This window comes from Cebidichthys violaceus, unplaced genomic scaffold (assembly GCF_023349555.1).
Source record: "Cebidichthys violaceus isolate CVI_PGR_0920_01 unplaced genomic scaffold, fCebVio1.0.p SCAF_20, whole genome shotgun sequence".
NCBI lineage: Eukaryota > Metazoa > Chordata > Actinopteri > Perciformes > Stichaeidae > Cebidichthys > Cebidichthys violaceus.
In genome coordinates, this window is record NW_027176373.1 from 9435924 (window position 1) to 9460686 (window position 24763).

Consider the following 24763-nt stretch of genomic DNA (forward strand, 5'->3'; position numbering starts at 1 on the left):
AGTGTCACACGCTTATTTCTGAGATTTACAGTGACCTCTAGTGACTTTCTTTTATCCGACACTAGAATTAAATTGCAAATATCTTTAATAGCAAAATTATTTGATGTCAATAACACACAAAAAGTGTAATTAAGATATATTGCAAGCAGAAAGACTTGTGAAGTTCAATGGCAGTTATAAGACACTCAAGACAGTAGCAAGGTTTGAAAAACACATCTGTGTTAACTTTTGAAATACAGTATTGAAATGTTTGTCACAGATGTTTAGATTTGTTTGAAAACCTCAGATCCATCTGTATGAGTGCATGCAACGTATGCCACAATAAATAATATGTACAACACGTCAGAAGTAAAATTACACAATTTATCTATTTCATGATTGCATGGATTCCTGCAGATTTTCTTGTATGTTATGAACAATAATTTGACAAATTTCCCTTATGCCACATGACTGAATTAAAAGTGTTTATGTGATTCAACTTGAACTTTTAAAGTGTGATCAGTCAATCCTTGATTGCCTGATATTTGCAGAGCTACAGAAGATTAAATACAGTCTTCTGCTTGTATATGGCTCAGCCAGTAGATGGAGCCAGAGAGTCTGAACCGCAGACAGAGGTACCAAAATACTGTATGTGTGTGTGTGTCTGTGTGGGGGGTTATGACTTGCGAGGACATCAATCAGTTTACACATTCACATTCTGGGGACTCGTCTTCCTTATGGGGACAAAATGAACATCCTCATAACGTTTAAGGGTTAGGGTAACTGTGAGGCTAGTAGCAGTTATGGTTAGGGTAAGTCTCCAGGAACTGAATGTAAGTCAAGGTAATATCATCAAAGTCATGAAAACGCGACTGTGTGTGTGTGTGTGTGTGTGTGTGTGTGTGTCAGAGACAGACAGAGAGAGTGATGGAGGCTAAAGGTCAGAAACATCCATGTTCTAAAGATTAAGTGTAATTATAGGCCCAACAGAAGCTCGTTCTTTTTTTTTCTTGCTGGTTTCGAAATTGAGTAAAACGTGTTGCACCTGTCATGGTGCTACATTATAAGTACATTAAGACCCTATCAGCACTTTCTTGTCTGGCATCATGTCTAACGTCGATCATCTACTGTATCATTTTTGTGGGATATATTTGGCACCACTGATGTGCAAAAAAATAAAACATGGATATAATGCATGTAATGAAAAAACACTCAGAAAATAGCCACACTGGTTGTTCACTCTGGCTGCTGCAGTATTAGCTCAGCTGTCTGTCTCCTCTGCAGGCAAACAATCACACATCCTTTTTCAGGTTGAAAAAATAACTTTTCAGACACTGACCAGCTTTTCACAGAGATTCTTCTTCATCTGGCATTTCTCTCTCATCTCTGTCGCTGTTGTTTTTTCCACTGTATACCCCCTTTATTCTCTGAGGCTCTCTTTCTTCCTTATCTTTCATCTAGCCAACAGAACAGCTGACACAGAGGTTAATAGGTGTGTCATTGATTTATTTTTAACTGCCTGGATCTATTGATTTACTACTATCTGTTAAGCACAATCCCCTCAAACCAGATCTATAAGCGGAGAGTGTATTTGATGATGACTGGAGAGACTATGGGCCGTTTGGACCTTTTAAAATCATTCACATCCAGCTGTGTGTGTGAAGGAGGCTGGCAGCCAGCACACACTTGATTATCCTGCCATTGATTCAAAATCGCATGCTTTGTCAGAGCAAACTGCAAAAAATCAGAGATGAAGACTGGGGAGGAGCCAACAAGAGAATAAGGAAGAATAGACTTTAAAAAATACACTTTTAGATGGAGACAAAAAAAAGATGCATTGTAAAATGTATCTGCATTATGGATATGCTCTATGATCCCCTTTGTGGTCCTTAAGTGTGTTTTTGTAAATTGTGTATACTTTTATTTCACACGTACTGTAGTACAGTTGTTTGTACTTTGTTGTTGTTTTGAAACAGTGTTTTGTGGAAATCTACAAAATCACAAACAACATTCACAATGTGAAGTTCTGAAGAGGTTACAGGAAAGACCAATATCAAATGTATTCCCCTCTGTGGAATAATGGTGGAAGTGTGAAGTGAGCAGCACAGCACCAGCGTTCAGCACAACATGCCTTTAAACTTAAATGGCATGAGACGACAGGCGATGATGTTGGTGTAGAGGGACGAGGAACAAACAGCGGAGAGTAATACCAACTCACCTCCTGTGCATAGAGGACCCGTTCCCAATTCCTAGCATCTGTGCACAGATTCATTAAGTCTGCTGTTTTATTTTCTGGCACACACTGCTTTGTGGGAAAATATCATTATGAACTGCTGGGACTTAACAAGAACGCAGATGGCAGCATCATTAGAAGACGAAAAAGGTGAGGGTAGTAGCGGTTTATGGTTAGGGTAAGTCTCTAGGAAATCAATGTAAGTCAATGTAATGTCCTTAAAAGTCATAAAACACGACTGTGTGTGTGTGTGTGTGTGTGTGTGTGTGTGTGTGTGTGTGTGTGTGTGTGTGTCAGAGACAGACAGAGAGAGTGATGGAGGCTAAAGGTCAGAAACATCCATGTTCTAAAGATTAAGTGTAATTATAGGCCCAACAGAAGCTCGTTCTTTTTTTTTTCTCTCATTGGTTTTGAAATTGAGTAAAACGTGTTGCACCTGTCATGGTGCTACATTATAAGTACATTAAGACCCTATCAGCAGTTTCTTGTCTGGCATCATGTCTAACGTCGATCATCTACTGTATCATTTCCGTGGGATATATTTGGCACCACTCATATGCAAAAAAATAAAAAAAATAAAACATGGATATAATGCATGTAATGAAAAAACACTCAGAAAATAGCCACACTGGTTGTTCACTCTGGCTGCTGCAGTATTAGCTCAGCTGTCTGTCTCCTCTGCAGGCAAACAATCACACATCCTTTTTCAGGTTGAAAAAATAACTTTTCAGACACTGACCAGCTTTTCACAGAGATTCTTCTTCATTTGGCATTTCTCTCTCATCTCTGTCGCTGTTGTTTTTTCCATTGTATACCCCCTTTATTCTCTGAGGCTCTCTTTCTTCCTTATCTTTCATCTAGCCAACAGAACAGCTGACACAGAGGTTAATAGGTGTGTCATTGATTTATTTTTAACTGCCTGGCTCTTGCGCTGGCCCTAAGTCTTCAGCCGTACATCTGCCCTTTTATCTATCTGAAGCTGACGTCCCAATTGTCTGGCCATTTGAAGATGTTCAACTGCTCCATCTGTGTTGAAGATTGGGCCGCTATGGATCTATTGATTTACTACTATCTGTCAAGCGCAACCCCTCCCAAACCAGACCTATATAACCGGAGAGAGTATTTGATGATGATTAGAGAAACTGGGCCATTTGGAGCTTTTAAAATCATTCACATCCAGCTGTGTGTGTGTGAAGGAGGCTGGCAGCAGGCACACACTTGATTATCCTGCCATTGATTTAAAACTGCAAAAAAATCAGAGATGAAGACTGGGGAGGAGCCAACAAGAGAATAAGGAAAAATAGACTTTGAAAAATCAGTCTTGTAGATGGAGACAAAAAAAAGATGCATTGTAAAATGTATCTGCATTATGGATATGCTCTATGATCCCCTTTGTGGTCCTTAAGTGTGTTTTTGTAAATTGTGTATACTTTTATTTCACACGTACTGTAGTACAGTTGTTTGTATTTTGTTGTTGTTTTGAAACAGTGTTTTGTGGAAATCTACAAAATCACAAACAACATTCACAATGTGAAGTTCTGAAGAGGTTACAGGAAAGACCAATATCAAATGTATTCCCCTCTGTGGAATAATGGTGGAAGTGTGAAGTGAGCAGCACAGCACCAGCGTTCAGCACAACATGCCTTTAAACTTAAATGGCATGAGACGACAGGCGATGATGTTGGTGTAGAGGGACGAGGAACAAACAGCGGAGAGTAATACCAACTCACCTCCTGTGCATAGAGGACCCGTTCCCAATTCCTAGCATCTGTGCACAGATTCATTAAGTCTGCTGTTTTATTTTCTGGCACACACTGCTTTGTGGGAAAATATCATTATGAACTGCTGGGACTTAACAAGAACGCAGATGGCAGCATCAGTAAGATGAAAAAAATTTGACAGAATTACACTTCGATGGCTGCATTGGCAGATGTGGATCAAAGATTTGTAAAAAGACACTTGAAAGAGATGTGAGAGCATTAGGTTAAATGTGTGGTTTGTTAAATAACAAACTCAGCAAAACAACATGCAACAGTATGTGTGGCTGAAATTGCCATCTAACAAAGTCCTTTCTGTGAGGCAGCATGGGAGCAGCATGATCTCATGCATGGGGCTTTTCAGCTGCAGAGACAAGGGGCATTTTAAACTCACAATGGGGAAAATAACTGAAGCCAAATACAGGATGCTTCTTGAGGAGTACCTGCTTATGAATGTCTGCAGCAAAAAAATGATGATCTAACATGACAATGACCTTAGCATCCAACCAGCTCAACACTGCACTGGCTCTTGAACAAGAATGTTAAAAGTCCTTGAGTCCAAGCCCAGACTTGAATCCCTTTGATTATCTAAGGACTGACTATTCACTGACTTGATGAGCTGTTCATGGACACACCTTCCTTTACATGTATACCAAGCTGGAACAAATATGTAAGGACTAATGTTAATAGCCTATCCTAAAATCCAGATGTGCTAATCTTACGCAGAAGAGGGAGAGCTGTATGCATTGCTAAAACCAAAGGGGTTTATGCAAAGTGTTTAAACAGCTTATTTATTTACAGGGGATTTACGAGAAGATTCTTATTATATTTTAGCTTTGTAAATCAACATTTCTTTGTGTGAAGATCTGTCACGAATCTGAACTGGAATCTGCTTTGAACTGAGGCTGCGGCACCACATAATGCAGAAGAACTCAATGGTTTACTGTGTTCTTTCTGTAGGTGGTGTAATGTAATATAATGGATGCCTTATTAGACTCTTAGTCTATACGTTATCAGTATTAACATCAACAAGGGCAGTAGCCCTTAATCATGAGACCATAACAGAGGTCCACTTTGAAGAACCTCAGTACCTATACATCAACACAACCATGATGAAAAGCAAAATTACAATAATTACTGCAGCTGTACTGTGTTTGACTCAGTCAAGACAGAGAGAAAGAGAGAGAGAGAGAGAGAGAGAGAGAGAGAGAGAGAGAGAGAGAGAGTAGGTGGGGTTGAGCTGACCTCCTCTTACTAACTTTGGGCATTACTGCGGCTGTACTGGTGTCTTCGTATATCTTATCATTCCAGAGTCTGTCTCTCCTGCTCTGCGTGTGTGTGTGTGAGTGTGTCACACACAAAGCCCACACACAGACCAGACCTATCTTGTTATGGTAAATTTTAGTCATAAGGAGATTAGTCTTTCCTCTTGATGTATCTGTATGTATATGCTTAATTTGCTCTATAAACACAGCTATAATCTTTACACTCAACACATTACACGGCTGTACGAGCATCTTCACAACCGGTGTATTGTTGATGTTCAAGACAAATCTTGTTACATAACTTCACTGTTCTGGTCGGTGATTTAGGGCGGCGGAGTATTTCAAGGAGTGAACCAGTGAAATACTAACCTAAGCTGGTATAATTTAAAATGCATGTTTGATCCTTCCACACCATTTGTGACCAAAACAAGAAAATATCAGCCCTAATCTAGCCAATGAGAAAAACTGTCCCTAAATAAATACGAAAAGCCCGACAAATAGAGAAGAAGAAAAAAAATAGAGCCTGTGTCTGACACCAATTGCCACAGACGAATACCAACAATCAGCAGAATTTCACCTGCTGGCTCAATGTTAACTGCACCCTTCATTATTATTTACCATCTTAACATTTCAAAAAAATGATTATTGCTGTTGTGTTCGCAAATATTTAGAACTTCACTAACACTGACATTTTCTTTAAAGCTATACGTTATTTTTGTGTTGATTTTGGTGGTCCCTGCGGACAAAAGTGGTACTGTTTCCTAGCACCAGAGTCCCTTTAGAAAACCTTTCATTTTACTCCAGCAGGGTCTGACAGTCTGTCCCACTCAGCCCTGGTTCTGGTTGTCCCGTGCCTCCCTTCCCTCCGGCGGGCCCAACAATACTGCCTGGGTCTCCAGAAGCGTGGTGTTGGTGTTGGCTCCTAACGGCGGCAGCGATGATAAGCATCAAGAATAACATAGAAATAGCAAATCTTCTCGCTGATGGTCTGTTTTTACTTATGTAGGTAATATAGAGGCATCAATATTAAATTGAGACTTTGTTATAACCATTTTAAAGTTCCTCATAGTAACTTTAAAGAAAAGCTTCCATAATAAAATGTCAAAGTCTTAGTTTGAAGCAATATTGCACGGTCAGTAACATTTTTTAAGAAAATGGACATTTACTGTATATGAATATGATTATGGCTATGCAATGGATTATGATTTCAAATTGCAAAACTTGATGGTGTTAAGAGTTTGTTGGATAAAATGTTAATGAGTGATAAACCTCAGAAGCTACACCATGAAATGTGAATTGCAAAAAGTGAATGTGCTGTGAGGGGTTTTACGAGGACACAACTAAAGTCATAATTTAGCTATTCATAGTCAATGACATTTACTTTGTCATTTGTTTGTGTGGTTGCTCAACTTTTACAGCAATTACCCACATGATCAGAGGAGGCTTTATCATGATCAGCAGAGCTTCACGCACTACCAGCAGAAAGGCAGAGAGACAAGTTGTATGTTATTCTTTGAAAGGCCGGAGGTGAAATTGCATCATCGTGATTTTCCGTCTTTGGGTACAACATCACAACGTTTCTCCTAATGTCTTTGTACTCTGTCTCCACAAGTGTCCTCTGTAGTGAGCAATGCAATTTGGTTGTGGAAAAATCCAGCAGGCTTTGGCAGAGCTTAAAACACAATTAGCGACATAATTAAATAAACCAGCAGAGTCTCCTGTTTGACAAGGGAAGGACTAAATAGGTATTTTACCAACTGGTAGCATGGTACAAACACCTCTGAAAATGGAGGTCTGGATCTTCTAATTCCAATGGACTTTTTTTTCTGAGCTCTGATTCGCACAAGCCCTGAAAGTGGCTATGATGCCTGCATGGCTACAATACTTCTCTCATACTTTTTGCATTATTTCTCTCCCTATGCATGTTTGCATTGCCTGTGTCCTGGGTGTCATAGCTGGATTTCCTCCAGGGAACACAGAAATGTGATCAGAAAGGGAGCATGAGACACCTCCGTGTCTTGTTTGGATCGTTTGGAAGCAGTGTGAGGGAAATTCGATTTTTGTATCACAGTTGTTTCCTAATGCCTCCTGGCATTATTGGATAATAAAAGTCACGATAAAACGACAGGAGTAACGACAGCCTCTGACAGCCAGCGTGAAGTAAAGAGGCTGGGTCTCTCACTTCTCTTTGGCGGTGTGGCGCTCCCTCTACCAGGCTAAGAAGGTGTTTAAGTGATGCTTTAACTCTAATCTAATTAGATCTAATCAGGCCTGATGTAATGCAATTTGACGCTGTTAAAGTGCAGTGACTGGATTTCTTAGAATGCCGTCAAGAAACTGCAGAGTTGTAAACACCAGTAGCACTTTTGTTATGTTGACATAGAAAAGAGTATATTGTACAATGGAAGCATAGAAGCAGTTTTTTGTTTATTTCAGGTAACAACTGTTGAAACCATTAACTAAAACATTAGTTAATAGACAACATTCTGTACATTAATATGTAGCAAACAACTATTAGCTTTGTTAAGATTTAGAGGAGTAATGTCTCCCTGAGCAGAGAATGAAATCAATCTGTCTCTGTGTGTGTTGTAATTTGAGTTTATGTATGCTTTCTTTTCATTCCCGCGCCGGCCTAGCATGCATTGTAGTGCATGTGAGACTCTCTGTTGTGGCACACAGTATAGCTATTGGACAACCTGCTGCCCTGCAGCAACATTCAGTGGTTACCGCTGATAATGCCGTCCTATGTCACAACGTTGGTGCCATTGTTTGCACTGTTAACGCTGTTAGCATTGTTAGCTGCAAGCCGCCAGGTTGGCCGTCGTTCGTCCTTTGGTTGCAGGTCAGGTCTCTGGATGGTGGAGGACAAACACGACCAACAGTGCTCGCCAAATGGGACAGCAGGACAATGCAGACAGACAGCAGGACAATCAGGAATATTTAACTTCCTGTGCTGCCCTGGAACTGTACCATGGACACACAAACACACACACCTGCACATTCACACACACACACACACACACACACACACACACACACACACACACACACACACACACACACTGGCTACAGGACTTACACAGATGGTAACAGGCTACAAATATGCATGCACACGTTTGCACACACATAGGAATATGCATATACATACATGGACGCACACACACAGGCAGCCTGTTGCCAAGGCTGCCCAGTCAACTGGTGTGACGCCATATGTAGCTTTGGCAGCGCCACAAGTGTTCAGTCAGTGAGATACAAACCTGTTGAAAGGAACGGAAACACTCAGGAAATAGCCAGGTCTCCATTCAACGACAGGAAAGTAAACACCATGTTTGTACAGTTTTGTAAACATTTCCATAATAAATAGTATTTATATTTGGATGACAATGCACACGTTACAATTTGTATTTATTTATTATTCTTTTGTGGAATATGGGAATGTTTTCTGAATATAAAAGTTAATGGACTAAAAATGCATCATCCAGAGAATAACAATAATAATTGACCTTGTTTTAGGTGTCGTGTAAAAACTTTTCTAAATGCGTCTTATAATGGTGTTCTATGGGGAAAAACCTTTATATGGGCAGCAGGGTTTTGTTTTTGTTTTGTTGCGGTACTGCTGTGGGACAAATTGGCAGTAAATTGACATCTTTATCATACCTTTTTTCTGGTTAAAGTACTGGCTAGGCTACCAGAGGAAGCTGCTCCCTTGAACATGTATCAAAAAACATGAATGTCTTTGATAGATTTGTACAGGCCCCATAAAGTCAAATTTGTCGGTATATTTTATTTAAAAAAAAAACTTTTGGTACTTCCAGGCCTCCATAACTTTGCTGCAATATGGTGATTTTTTTTAGAAAAGGAAATACATGTAATATGACATATAAATAAAATACCGTCTTCTCGCTAAGTTGACCTGGCTCACTGGTAAACCCTCTGGTTGACTCTGCAACATATGGATCTGTCAAGTTAATCTATACCAGGGGTCGGCAACCTTTACTATCCAAAGAGACATTTTGCCCTATTTTCCACCAAATAAATTTCGTCTGGAGCCGCAAAAGCTATTTGATATTACAGCTTATAAAGTTTTAAATATAGTTATATTATATATACAAAAATTATAATTAGTTGTATTTATGAAAATAGACAAAAAAGACAATTCGTGACATTTTATTGCTATTTTACCTGTTATAACAATATCAAACTCTTATGAAGAGAGTTTTTTCGCTCATCTCCAGCATGATACTTTTCAGCAAATGTGGTGTGCTTCTTCTGGAAGTGTCTTTCTACATTACATTTTTTGCACATATCAAGCATACAGGTAAGCCGGCATTGTTTGCAGTGAAAGCAAATGAATACGTCCACGCAGAATTAAACTCTATTTTCCTCGATGACTTTTCTTTTTTTGGATTTATCCATTGATAGTTTACCGAGGGCGGGGGTCTGCAAATCATGATTAGCCACCTGCAGGGAAAGGCACTTGACAGCGACGTAATAGGAGGAAACAGCAGTTATTGTAGCGATTAGCGAGCGGCGTGTCCAGCAGGCGTTATCAGACCTACGGAGTGGCCGTCGGTTAGTGGCTTTGAGTAACCAATTTACTTCCTGTTTACACCGGCCCCACCCGCGTGCCCAGTGTACGTGAATAGTCACGTGATATTCGTTTTCAGGCGTTGTAGTCTGGACGGAGATCATCTCGAAAACTAAGCTGAAACGCTGCGTGGACGGAGATCGTTTTTGTTTGTTAAAACTTTTTTTTTTATTAGTGTGGATGTAGACTCAGGGAGCCGCAACAGAGGGGCTGAAGAGCCGCATGCGGCTCCGGAGCCGCGGGTTGCCGACCCCTGATCTATACAGAGCATAGGAAGCTCAACACCCTCAGCTGAGCACTGTTTGACTTTCAACTCCCAGAATACCACCAAGGTCCCAAACACAGCTTAAGTGGGGCTCCCTTAGTTTGATGGTTGATGTTAGGTTTTTGAGTGGTACAAAGACTTCTTGGGGTTTCATATTCAGACCAGCTGTGATAATCTGCAGGTTCTGTCTGTTTGTACCATAGACTGCACATTTTGTGATCAGTATATAACAGCTGGAATACTTCTTCGCACAATCTGGAGAAGCAACAAACTTGCAGCTGAGCTAAGATAGGGTGCAGCCCAGCATAGGTGTCCCTGACATGCTTCACTTCCAGTTTCCGCCATGTTTATCATATATCCTGTCTATCCTAGCAATGAAAGATGAGAAGCTACAGCCAGGCCCAGGAGACATTTCTTAGCATAGCATAGAGACTGGAAACAGGGGGAACCAGCTAATCTGGCTCTTTCCAATGGTATAACAAAAAAAAAAAAATCCACCTACTAGTACCTCTACAAATAATTTAAGAGCTTTAAGTGTAAAATAAAGTACTCATCGCTCCTCCACCCCCACAAAAAACCTTGCTTGAGTGATCGGGGCTGTGATCCAAAACCAGATGAAGGGTCTAATTTACAGTCAGTCGCCTGGTCAGTGTGTTACTGCAGACTGACGAGTGAGCAAGATAAGAGAGGCCTTATTTATAGACCAAAGCCACAATATCAGATCTGATGAAGTGTAGTGTTGAGTGGTTGGAAACCCTGCCTCACAGTACACACACTGGCAGGAATACATACAGCAATACAAACTGTCTCTCAATACTGCACGCTCCACCTACTACTCTGGCATCATCACTCCGGTTCCGCCTACCCCAAGGTCCTCTTCTCCACAATAAATAAACTTTTCAAACCTATGGCCGATCTCTCCCACTCCTCTACAGCTGAGAAATGTAACTCCTTCCTGTCATTCTACAAAGACAAAATTGAGACCATCTACAACCAACTGGCCACTTCCAGCTTCGTCCCCCCAACCCTGTATCTGTAAATCCCCCACTGACCAACCAGTCACTCTCCCGATTCTCCCTCATCTCCCCCTCAGATCTCAATAAATCACTGTCTGGCATGAAGACTCCGACCTGCGACCTTGACCCCATCCCTCCCACTTTAGTCATGGCTTGTCTCCCGCTCTCTGTCATCAACTCCTCCCTGTCTACTGGCTCTGTCTCTCCAGCCCTCAAACTTGCCTCAGTCACACACATCCTCAAAAAGCCTGGCCTTGACCCTGGCATCCCCAACAACTACAAACCCATCTCTAATCTTTCTTTTCTGTCTAAAATACTGGAACGCACTGTTGCCCACTAACTCAAAACCCAGCTGGACTTCAACCAACTGTGTAAACCATTTCAATCCAGATTCAGATCTCATCACAGCACAGAAACCGCTCCAATGAAAGTCACCAATGACCTCCTCCTCTCCTCTGATGACCACGCCCTCAACATCCTGATACTAATCAACCTCAGTGCAGCCTTTTACACCATCAACCACTCCCTCCTCCTCTCCCGTCTCGCGTCCTCCCTCCACATTACTGGCACAGCCCTATCCTGGTTCAAATCACACCTCTCCGACCGTTAGTATCAATAAATTCAAGTCTGACACAGCCTCAATCTCTCAAGTCCCCAAATCACTAAACAAATCCCACCACAACTTCTCCCTCGGCATCGATGGCACCACTGTTCCTGCTTCCACACATAACTGTAACCTTAATTGGTATCATTTTTGATCAAACCCTCTCCTTCGAACGTCATGCAATCACATCACAAAACCGCCTTCTTTCATCCAAAAACATCACCCGTCTGCACCCCTCCCTCTTCTCCACAGCTGTTGAAACACCCATCCATGCCTTCGTTACCTCTCGACTGGTCTACTGCAACAGCATCCTGTACGTCTCATCCACCAAAATCATCAACAAACTACAATACATCCAGAACTCAGCTGCCCGTCTCTCTCCCTCTCCTGCACCAGAGATCACACCACCCCAGTCCTTCAAAACCTCCACTGGCTCCCCATACAGCAAAGAATCCAGTTCAAGATTCTCCTCATTACAAAGCCCTTCATAACCCTGAACCCCTTCATACCTTTTGGACCTCCTGCACCGACACACTTCCAACCGCAACCTCAGATCCACTGATTTGTTTCTTACTGTTATGTCATCTCTTTTGTTTATATTGTAATTGCTTTTATTGTTTTTGTTTTTACCATGTAAAGTGCTTATGAGTACCTTTTAAAGTGTTATACAAATAAAATGTATCATTATTATTATGTTGTGTCCCCATAACTGAGTTAAAATCTGTTGCTAGTTTTGAAAACTTTGTGACTTTTCAGTCACAACAGGGATACAAAAGTGCTTTGAGTTAGTGAAAGCTATATTTTCCCTTTCTGCACTGTTTGACAGCAGTTGGTAATTTCCCCCACTTAGGGCTCCACCCATGGTCAGGATTTTTCTCTTAGAGCCTGACATCAGCAGCTACAGTATAACAAGGGAGCGATTATCATGTTTAGGCTGCTTCATGCTCATTAACCAATTTGTCCTGAAGTCTCAGAGTCACAAGGCTCTGAAAGAGTTTTTAATACACCTGATGTCATAGCGGCATTAAACTGCTGAAAAGATGAAAACAAACATCTGTGTTTCCCAAAAACTGAATGTTCAGGCAGGATAGGCTGAGCTTGGCCACTTTCCTTCTTTCCACTAACAAACTACCTCTCTGCTATTCATCCCACCGCTCAGGAGCCGCTGCAGCAGGAGTATTTTTTTGTGACAAATGTCAGAAGATCAGTTTTGTTGGTTATCCGTTCATAAAACACTGCACTAAGTGTTTTCTTGTTGGTCTGTTTGAAGAGGATTAGGGTAAGGGTTGGCGTCAGGTATTTAGTTGTGATGGTTAAGGTGAGGATAATGGGAAATGCATTATGACCGTGAGTGTCCTCACAAAGATGAAGAATAAGGTTGTGTGTGTGTCATCATGGCAACACCTACTGTAGCAGGAACTTCAGAGGTGGATTTTTGTATTTTGCTGGGTGTTTTTATGTCTGTGAACAGATTTTGTGCCTGTTAAAGCATCACAACCGTATAAGATACAGTCACAAAACTTTACATATGTGTATTTGAGATTAAAATAAAGGTTGAGTTCAAAGATGGGCATGATCCCATCAAAAGATTGTCTCTAGTTCATTTTTACTTCCTTTATTCATTCTCAGATCAAAACTGATGTGCAAAACTTAAATTAACCACCAAAACGTTGTTGAATACCATATTATTACCGTTATTATGATATTACCTTAAACATGGATTTTAAATTTGTCTGTCCATATTTCTCAGATGCTTTGTGTGTGTATCTGTCAGTGTCTCACTTTCACTCCCAGATGCCCCCACCTGAGCACCCAAGGACAGACAATCACAGTGTACTGTCTCTGAGACAAACAGTAGTCCACTGTACAAGAGCAGTCATCCAGGATCACACCTGCAAGGACATGCAGTCACCCTATATTTTTTAAAATGGAGAAAATACAGTAGGAAGAAAGCTGCCTCAGAACCTTGCTTTATATAGTGTCAATGCAACTCCAGTGCTGTGTTTCATAGTCTGTTTCTGTCTATCTGCAACTCCTATTTGTGACGAAAAAGTGCAAAACTGACCTTCTAAGTGAAGAATAAAATAAATATGAATGTGTTGCAACTAGAGACACTGTGCAGGTTGTTGCCATTTTAGAGAAAGGATCGCTGACTTTAGGGGTTGAAAAGCCCCTTCAACTTAAACTGCACCTTTAGACAAACAGCACAGCTTTTGGATTTCACATAATTTTTGGAGAAAACGTGTGTGACACGACAGACGGACAAGCACACAGACAGAATATCTGTCAATTCTTACCGTCTCTCTTGCTTTTTGGCCAGACATGTTGGGTCAGCTGCGGTTCAGGCAGGAACACACCCTCACTATCTATAAACTCTCTGTGATCATAAGATACACTTGGCACATCTCTCTTACACACATTCAGGACATTGTGTATCTGTGCACATATATTCTGCATAGCCAGTGTGTGCATGTGTGTGCCTCTGGTTACGTGTGTTTGCACGTATGGCATGAGAGAGCCTCTGTGCATGCTTACACATTTGCATATGCATGCATTTGAGGATGTACAGTGTAGTAAATACATGTCTGTGCCTTTTTACAGGTATTAGAAAGAGACCGCGAGGGAGTGTGTGTGTGTGTGTGTGTGTGTGTGTGTGTGTGTGTGTGTGTGTGCAAGTGCGTGTGTGTTTATCTAGAGGGCACACCTCCAGCCCTGTGTACTGTGTACAAAGGCCTGAGGCACAGCCCAGAGGGTCTCTGTTTTGATCTCCTAGGGTTAAACTGCATCTGCCTGTCAACAGGGGTGTGTGTGCGTGTACGTGTGTCTGTAATCATGCATGTAAATGCTTGTGTCTTTGTGGGTAACTGTTCACTCAGGATATATATAATTTCCAATTGTCAGCTTTACAATGCCAGTTAACACCTCGTAACAGGATAAAACACAGACACACCCAAACAAATGTTTGCAAGGAAAGTGGGGGGCAGACACTTATTTGTGACAAAGGAAGGTGGTGTAAAACATTTAAAGCATGCCTCTGTTAATTAGTCTGTTTCTTCTTCTTAATTTAAAGCAAAAAATGTGACAACACAGTGAGCTTAAATTAGGTTAAAGCTTAAGGGGGTAGTGTTGTAAACAGATACGTTCTCAGAAAGAGAAAAGATGCTACTTGCTATTTATATCCATGTGTTCAAATCTGTCTGATAGGGTTAACCAAACATTAGAACATTTTCAGTGAGGTTCAGTTTATATTAAAATAATAATATGAATCTATTTTCATCTAAAATGGTCAAATTAAATGCTAAGAATGAACTCTTTCATGTAATCAAACCACCACTCTTTTTTTACAAGATCCTCTGCAAAGCCAAGGTCAGAGCAATGCGACTTGAGTTGAAACTTTCAGCACAAATTAAAAGGGTAACATAACACCAGATGAAAATGTTGCTCTCATGGACCTCCAGTGGTTGACTCATCTTGATGCAGCCATGTAGCCGTTTACTCGGCATGTGTTCGGTACACTTGTAGTTGTGGTGCAACAGACTTCAGTAAAAGTATTTGGTGCTAGGTTAAAAAAGACACAATCCACAACACTTGCAAACACTCAGAAGACAACCCCTTTGCATGTTTTAATACTAAAAACAAACACAAGAAAGACAGGACACTGATAGATACAGCTAAGGACACACAACAACAAAAACATGCATTAGGTACATCAACCTTTACATATTCAATTAGGAACTTGTTCCATGGAAACAGGTCACATTCACAGTCACATGTAGGCGACACAGTGAGCTTTCCCATCGAACTGTAAGGTTGCGTGTGTGTGAATTAAGGCAGTATAGCTGATTGTATTTCCTCTCCAGCAGCTGATACTGCAGCTGCTGTGACCGCCTGCACCTGTCACTGTACGTCATGCCTCTCACACACACACACACACACTTTGACTTGAATGCAAACAGACAGGTTGAGTCTTTATGAATAACTTGGATGACTGAATAAGCACAAAAAGCTTCTGTCCCATGGGCGTAAGTTAAAAAGGTTAAAGTTGCAGCACGACGATAATCACATTTACTGGTCTAATTTTTCTTGTTGACAAAGAGCCTTTTGATAATTTATTTCGCCCAAAACTGCCAGAGTTATTGTAATTTCTCATATTCCTGATGAAAATTAGATTAAATGAGATTTGATTTTTGGATGAATGCTCTGCTTTGTCAACAGCATGCTTGTGGTCACACTGTGTTTCTTCAGCCCAACTGGCCACTTGACAGATCACACTGTCCATTGTGTATTGTCAGTGAGCGCCAATAGAAATAAAAAAATGTGCAATGCAGTAGTTGGCACAATTTAAAAAAAGGATTAGATGAGCATCCAGTCTAACAAACTGTGTTTCCTGATCATTTGTAACTGAAGAAAATAAGAATATAATTTCATTGACATCAAATCAGTCAGCTGCTCGTTTGGCCCAAATAACCCTGATTCCCCGGGCTGTTTGCATGAAAGCAAGCTGTGACATATCAAGCTCATGTTAACCATATTTCTTTCTCTCTCTTTCTGGAGGCCTGCCTCTTGAGATCACACACATACCTGAGCAACAGATTCGAACAATACAATGTCAAAACTTCATTCTTTTACTAACAAAAATATTGAACAGCTTACGAATAAATATTTGCAGAGATGAGAAGACATTCATGTGAGTCTGACGGAGGTAGAAAATAGAATCCACTCCTCTGATTAAAAGCTAAACACCTGACAACTTTTAGTTTGTCTCAGTAATTCAAGACAAATATACAGTTAATGTCAAATGACAAATCTTTTTTTGGAGTGTAGACTCGTGTTTCAGTGCTGCTTAAACTCCACATGTATTAACAGTCATGATACAACATTAAAACAACTATTTTGTTCTTTTTTGAGAACTAGATACGTTATTGAAGTTGATATTTAAAAATATATATTTTCCAACAGTTAGTTAGTCTCACACACACTACGGTTAAATACAAATATTCAATGGCATGTTTGAAGCTCACAAGTACACAAAACAGACAGACACACACGTGCCGATCATATTTACTTCACACACATGACAATTATTGACCCTCAATAACTTGTTCAGGTGTAATTTTAGACACAAGACACAACACACACACACACACACACGCACACACATTTAATAATTATATATAAAAAAGCAGGGTTGGGGAGATTATTTTCACAATGGAATTTGTCTACTTGGAGTATAATGTAATCTGATTCTGGGTAGTCTTTATAGATAAACTGTATGCGGGCTACTTTGTCATCATCACTTTGAATTTGGAAAATAAAGATATAAAAACTAATTCAAACACGTTTTCCTTTTCTGAGTAATATGAAAAGTAAGCATTAAGAATATGTGTTATCTTATTGACAATGTTATAAAAACACTTCCCACAGCATGAAAGTAATCTCTGACAGATAACAATGATCTAAAATCTGATAGAATAAATGCAACGAGTGGGTGGATGCTGATATTTGGAGAGATAAAGAGGAAGGAAAATTGTTCCAGCTAATATGCAGTGAAAGAAAGTGAACACCAAGAGAGGAAGTTATGATCGTCACAAGTCTGAGATGTTTGTCTGATACACAAAAATACACCAGTAAATTATCTTGTACCAGCTGTGATGTTTATCAGGCAGGAATGAAAAACAAAATTCTGAGGAGGTTATAATAAGTGAGTCTCAAATGAAACCCTCTATTTCAAATAAGACTTTTTAGCTACAGGGCAAACAAAAACTATTTTCTATATGCTTCATGAGATTTGGCTGGTTGTGCCAAATCCTTAAGGCTGTTAGCACTGCAAATGTGGTGAGTTTGTGTTGAAAATGATCAGTCAGGGGCTGGTATGAATTCATAATGATTAAAACATTAAAACATTAAAAAGACTGTTTTAATCCTCACAGTTGTTTTTGAGCAATACACTGCTACAACAACTATGGTGCCCACAGTTCAATACAGTCTGAATCTTTTAACATTGACGGTAAGCAGTTGGTGCTGCAACATCTTTGCAAAATAAGGCTTTCTTTGTAGTTGTGAGGAGCCTGACAGTGTGCAAAAGGAATTTGAACGACCAACCTTTCTGCCAGTGGCTCATTTTTCTACACTTCTAATCAACAGCAAAGAATTTCATCTTTAACTGCTTTTAATAAAGGATTATTTGGGAATTCCATTATGGAGCACTCATTCACATGTAACAGCAGAATTGTCCTTCAATATTTTACTTCTATATTTGTCATGTAATTCAGTGGTAAGCAATTAAATGGCTGTCAATTAAAACATCACCTTTCTGTTGGCATAAACTGGGGGTGAACAAAATAATAGAGACATCTTCCAATAATAGCCCCATTGTACGAATGTGGTGAAGCTCGTAATGTTTAGTTTCACTTCGCTAATGCAGTTATCATTAGTTTTTAGGCCGTACTTTTTGTATACTTTTACATTGTGTACAGCCTTTTTGTACCTCAATAAGTTCTGTTATGATGCCTTGGAAATTCACTTTAAGGGTTTAAGTCAAACCTTTCCAAATGCTTACAAATACTGCTGAACATAGTTTACTTGTGTAATTGTTATTAGGAATACTACAGCAGTAAAGAGGGACAGTGATGTGAAATTTGAAGTCGTTCTCATCCCAAAACAAACATTTTGAGAGCCATCAAATTGATGTGCACGGTAGTGCTGGGTGGTATACCGGTTGAACCGGTATTCCGGTTTTAATTTCCCATATGATATACATTTTTCATTTACCGTCAAACAACTGCTGTCGCTCTTCAACAGGCAGCAAAATATATTGATTGCCGCGACTGGCGCTGCGGTCGGAGCTAGCTGTCTTAACTGTATTGAGAGGGACCCTTAATCATGGTTATAACTTTATAACACAACAATTAATAACCCACAACTAATGCTCTTTAACAGAGCAAAACACCACGACACAACAGTTTGTGACACAAACAATTTGTAACACTAATAATTGTACATTTATAAAACTACACCGCCTAACGGCATGCTGGGTACACCTTGCTAGCTACCCTGGTAGTACAAGTCTGCTAACAGCTGGGAGAGGCTCTGTCGCTACATTAAGAACAGAAAAGAGCGATGCATGAGGAACAAAGAGACTTTTGCTTTTTTGGGTATTTTGGTTAGACACATCGCTGAGTACCGTGTAATATGTGCGGTATTTGTTATAAATGTATGTTGGTACATAAAGATGATAAGAAGCTGTACTTGGAGGGACTTAGGACCCAGGGGAATGTAGGTGAAGGAAACAGGAAGTGACGGAAGACGCCACTCAAACAGCTGTTCACCGCTCAATGCCAGCCGGTTCTTGTGTTAAAAATGTCGCTTAATAATTAAACGTGCCATAAAATAATTTTCAGCGTTAATTAATTAATGCCGTGAAACTGGTATAATCGTACAAAATACCGTGATACAAATTTTTGGTCATACCGCCCAGCACTAGCGCACGTCACAACTAAGCACACACAATGTAAAGTCTAATGTCTTAATCGGTCAAGCAATGGAAGCCAGGTTATCCTCACAGCTCTCATTAGCAGAACTGTTAGCCGGCCAGTTGGTCAGGGAACCAGGAGCTACTTCTAAAACCTGCTCACGGCAAGAAGCCGGAGGAGCCAGAGTCAGTGAGCTGTCCTGGATAGAGCTCTCCAAACTGCCCTTCCACCCTGACCTCTGCTGAACGTCTAGCCCCCTGACACCATTCAGGTCTGAGTTCCCATTGGTCCTACCTGGGGGCTTGGGGTAACGACCTCTGTCCCTGCACCATCCCCATCCCCTCCTCCCTCCCCCGCTCCCCCATTTGCTCCTCAAACAGAGTACCTCCTGGAAAGCGTGCCTGAAGTCGGGGCTGCGGCAGTAGATGAGTGGGTTGAAGGCCGAGTTGGAGTATCCTAGCCAGTTGAGGAGTCTGAAGAGCAGCTTGATGTCCCCCAAGTTGAGGAAGGTCACAAGGATGTTTAGGATGAAGAAGGGTAGCCAACACAACGTAAAGGTTCCCATGATGATCCCCAGAGTTTTCACAGCTTTGTGCTCCTTCAGACAGAACTTAAGACGCTTTGCGGCAGAGTGTCTTCCTTCCCCTTTTTCTGTCCTTGCTCTGTTCTCGTCAGACTTTTCCACCTTAACATTGTCTATCCCTCCTGTTTTCTGCATGTTTAGTCTGTCCTCTCCTGCTTCTTCTCCCCCCTCAGTTCCTGCCAGTCTATTTATTGCTGGACTATCATCGGGATAAGTCAGCTGTGCGGTATAATGCAAGTTATAAAAGTGCCTCTCCCTCCCTCTGATCTTCTCCAGCTGTTTCTGAGCCTCCTGGAAGACCCGGGTGTACAGGACAATCATCACCACCAGCGGAATGTAGAAGGACACGATTGAGGAGGACACCGCATACGCCGCATTGGTGTTGAAATCACAGCAGTACTCATCAGCCAAGCACTTGCGAGCTTTTTCATCATCTGACACCCACAACTTCAGATGGATGGGCAGGAAGGAGATGAGGGAGGCCACTGCCCAAACCCCGACGACCACTGCGAAGGCCCGACCCCTGGTCAGCGGAAGGAAACCAGAGAGTTAACATATTGTAGAATATTACGTGTGAGTGAAAACAGACAGGTAATTTGATTTAACAAAATGTTGGCTGTCCAAAAGTGTAACAAAGGTGCTCTAAAAGCAACATGATAGACTCAATTTGTTAACTAACAAACCGTCTCTTATGGCCACATCCTAAATTTTACTGTAGTTAGCATGGCACTTGTGTTCAGATTTTCCAGCATGTTACACCTCTGGCCACACCCCAAAAAAGGATGTCACAACGGGTTTTGGACGGTAGATGAAACCACCTGCTGTGATAATACTGGTTGCCGTGTGGCTCGATGTACAGCATGCTGGAAAGCTTGAACATGTAGAGAGTCAACGCCTCCTCATACAAAGGTTCGTATAGTATTTTACAAAAAAGTACACATTTTTTGTGCGTTTTCCTACAAAAAAAACGCGTCAATTTACAATCATTACATGCATGCAGTCTTTTCAAAGTAAACTTCCTTCTTCACAGAAAACAACATAGTTAGTTTTAGGCAACAAAACTACTTGGTTAAGTTTAGTAAAATATCGTTGTTCTGGTTTTAAAAAAATTACGAGAGTGGTGTTACTTAACTACGGAAATTATGTGACCAATAAAACGTTTACTTCTCGCTTTGCATGGGGCACGAACAGCAATCTCCTGGGTGAAAGACCTATGTTTATTTGGCCCCTCCCACTTGCTCTGTCTGGATTTCTGTAGTCTTTATACTTTCTTGTTCAGGATTACGTGGATTACATAAGCATTGATTTTGTGGGATATCTACGAAATAATTACAGCGCATTAATTTTTAGGTATAGTTATGAAAGCTGCATGAGCACAGCCTGAGAGACAGGTGCAACATTCTTCATTTCTACTTCAACCCCCCTACACAGCCAGAATAAAATGTCTTGGTCATACCTGGTGAGTAACGTTGGGTAGCGAAGCGGCGAAGTGATGGCGAGGTAGCGGTCCACAGCAATTACACACAGGGTTTCGATGCTGGCCGTCACAAACAACACGTCAGTTGCTGTCCAGAATTCACACATGAAGTTTCCAAACTGCCAGGTTCCCAGCAGGATGTAGCTGGAGCCAAAGGGGACCACAACCAAGCCCATGATGAGGTCGGCAACAGCCAGCGATGCGATGAAGAAGTTGGTGACTGTCTGGAGTCGCTGGAACCGCAGTATGGCTGTAATCACCAGCACGTTACCTGGACAGAAGAAAACTGATTCAGAGAATTTTAACGTTTAGAAAAAAAGAGTTAAAAAAAATATATATTTTAGTCTTGATACTCAAATAAATTCATCCAACAAACCATCAACTAACTGAAATGATTAAATGCTCTGTAACTTACCAAATACTATGGCCAGAACAAGAATACCCATTGCAACACCCAGCAGCACCAGCTCTGCATCGCTGTACACCAGGGAGGAGTTGCTGTTCTGTGATTGGTTGGCTGGTGCTGAGATAGCGCTCTCATGTTCCATGATCTACAGCCAGAACACACAACTTTGTTCATCATGGATTAAGACAGCGCAAGTGTTGTAGGTTCCAGCTCAGGTTTCAAGTCTGTATTTACATCAGCGATTTGCATGTTTCTGCTTGGGGTTTGTTGCTTCTCAGAGAAAGTATGTGATGTGATATGAATCTAAACCTAGTAACACTATTTGTATATCAAGAGATAATTATATTCAGCTGAAGAACCTGCCAAACTGCATCCAAATTGGAACAGTATTTTCAGATGAAAGGACCCAATTAGTTCAAGTTCTATGCCCTGACCAATGAGCTATCCTGACTCAAACTACTTGAGATCAATGCCCAACCTTCGCCTATCGTCTCTGCCTTAACCAGCTACACAGGGCGGGTCTTGTCAAGAAATGCAGTGGGATTCATTTACACGCGGGAGTGAGAGAGGAGGGATGACATGCAGAGAGGTTCCTGTTTACGTTGGGCTTTTAGGCTCTGACCTAACCATAAGAGGTGTTTGCAAAAGAGCAGTTGCAGCAACATTGGCTGAGCAAGACCAGGCAGTGCATGAAATGTCTTATTGCACCTTGGCTCTGGGTGAGTTTGACATACAATATATTGCAGTGAGTAGAATACATATACAATATGCTATGTGCAATGCACAAAGCGACTTATCTGCTAGACTGGATCACAATGCATATTTTTCGGATAATTGTCGTAATTGTTTTAATGGTAATATTACACAGTGTGTGTAGAAAATAAGACATTAGGCGAAATATTTTACTTTTATTCATACAGGGTAGGTTAGCTGTGCATGAAGGCTCTTTTACAGCAATGTCCCCATTGACAGCAGACACCAAGTGATCCGTCTGTACCACTCTGTTTCATCTTGATGGTCGGGGTATACTGTATCCCCCCGAGTTACGTAAGCAAAGGATTCGGATCATCATAAAGTAGCTGCTTGTCTTCGAAGCTGCATTCTACCTGTTTGTTCCATAGGTGGCTGTGTATTTATTTTCGTGTTGCTGCAATAAAAGGGTTTGTTTTTTAATGCTCTGACTAACTCCAGAGGTTGCTTGGTCAACTGGATATTCCGTATGAATGCTCACCTGGATTTATATGTGCGTTGGCTTTATTCCAAAACAATCCAACCACTCACAACACATGTTGATGCCAGCTGTGAAAGGATGCCTTGATTCACAAGTGTTTACCCACTTGTTCATGGTCAATGAGCAAAGTTTTGAATTCTGGGATTTTTCTTAAAAAGCCAGGGTGGATCATGACAAGATCATTTTTTTTATTATTATCATTTCACAAGTGGAATAAATTGCTGCTCCTTTTTTTTTGTCATCATTCCTTAACTGTCTCAACACATTTTCATATAACATAGAGGTGACATAGTGTGGTGCAGGTGATGGATCTGTTGGAAAGTTGACTGCAGACTCATTTTAAAAATCAATCTTTCATTATGGATGCTTAGAAGGCTGTTTCAATTGTAATGAATGAGGCACAGCCCGGTCTGCTCCTGACAGATGATAATGCACCGCGTTCAATCCAATACTAGGTTATTTATAACCAAAGGAACGACTTTTTTATTCATGTTTGTAAAATGTTAACTGCATTTGTTGCTTTCTTCATGAAGCTTGAAGATTACGCTGTCACCCTTTGCACTGATGACCCTTTAATGGTGCCTTGTGACTGTTCACTGCCCCCATTGAACAGATCAATAATCTGAGCGGCTATGCCTGACTAATACAGAGTCAAGCTTATAAAAAAGGCTTTGCTCACCCTGCAGTGCTCACTCTGCTCACCCTCTACCTTTGCTGTTTAATAAACAGCTACACACACGTACACATGCACACACACACACACACACACACACACACTCACACACACGCTCACACACACACACACACACACACACACACACACACACACACACACACACACACACACACACACACACGCACATACAAATAAACTTGTCCAGCTCTCTGAGGTGTAATCAAACACAAAAGATTTACTGTGACATAAATATCCCAATATTTAGGCAAACATAGCTTGGTAGTGGTGATTGTACTGAGCACTTAAACACACAACAGTACACGCACAAACACAAGGGTACAAACGCCAAAAAGTACACACAGAACATCCAGCTCTTGCAGTGCTTAGTAGGACTGATGTCTTTGTGCACTTTGTTAAAAGCACACATGCTCTAACAACTGAGCCATAAAACACATTGCTGTCCTAATAAAATAAACAACATATGTCAAAGATGAAAGCTAGTTTGGATTTACTGAATCTGAGAAACTAACAAAAGAAACTAAAGACTCATTTCAGCTAAATTAGGTTTGGTCAGTAAATCAGTTAATTAGAGAACTTATTTTTGTGGCAGGGGTTAGGGTTTAGGGTTACTAACCCTAAACCCTAACCATACCTAACCATACAATTATATATATATATATATATATATATATATATATATATATATATATATATATATATATATACATATATATATATATGTAACTCCAGAAAAACCTGTTAATTTTTTGAATGGCATTGATCTGATCCCTCACTAGTGGAATAATAATTCTGTAATGTCCAAACCAGTAAAGTAAAACTAAAATTGGCTTTTAAAATAGCTGTGGTGTCATCACGAGTAGATGTTTTATAAAACATATGCATGCATATATGTACAAACACCAGACTTAACATTCCAGTTAGTTTTCCTACCTCCAGGCTCTGTCCTGTGCTTTAAAATCCAGTGATTTGATCATCCAAATGCCTTTAAATCCACAACACAATGTATCATCATAATGTGTTTGTCAGGAGTTTCTGGTCTCTCTTTCTCTTCTGTTGAGTTGTGAGTGTCTGGTTTTGTGTGTGACACACACACACACGCACACACACACACACGCACACACACACACACGCACACACTGCCCCGCTCTCTCTTTCCCGTACATGTATAAACACACTCTTTCAGCCCTCGA

At 40.7% G+C, this 24763-nt stretch overlaps 1 protein-coding gene across 1 annotated transcript; it reads right to left on the bottom strand.

The window, feature by feature from the left end:
- Nucleotides 1–15305: 15305 nt before the first annotated feature.
- Nucleotides 15306–24763, bottom strand: LOC137876516 (beta-2 adrenergic receptor-like). The gene is made up of 4 exons (XM_068716146.1): nt 24504–24763; nt 21655–21790; nt 21219–21510; nt 15306–20285 (listed from the first exon to the last, which is right to left on the bottom strand). Exons 2-4 carry the CDS (start codon nt 21785–21787, stop codon nt 19241–19243), a joined length of 1470 nt encoding a protein of 489 aa, XP_068572247.1. The 5' UTR covers nt 21788–21790; nt 24504–24763; the 3' UTR covers nt 15306–19240.

Excerpts from the sequence above, each read along its gene's own strand:
- LOC137876516 (XM_068716146.1), bottom strand. The coding sequence starts at position 21,787 with ATGGAACATGAGAGCGCTATCTCAGCACCAGCCAACCAATCACAGAAC. Across the intron at positions 21,511-21,654 it reads TGTTCTGGCCATAGTATTTG|GTAACGTGCTGGTGATTACA; the intron begins GTAAGTTACAGA and ends TCTTCTGTCCAG. Across the intron at positions 20,286-21,218 it reads TACCCAACGTTACTCACCAG|GGGTCGGGCCTTCGCAGTGG; the intron begins GTATGACCAAGA and ends TCCGCTGACCAG.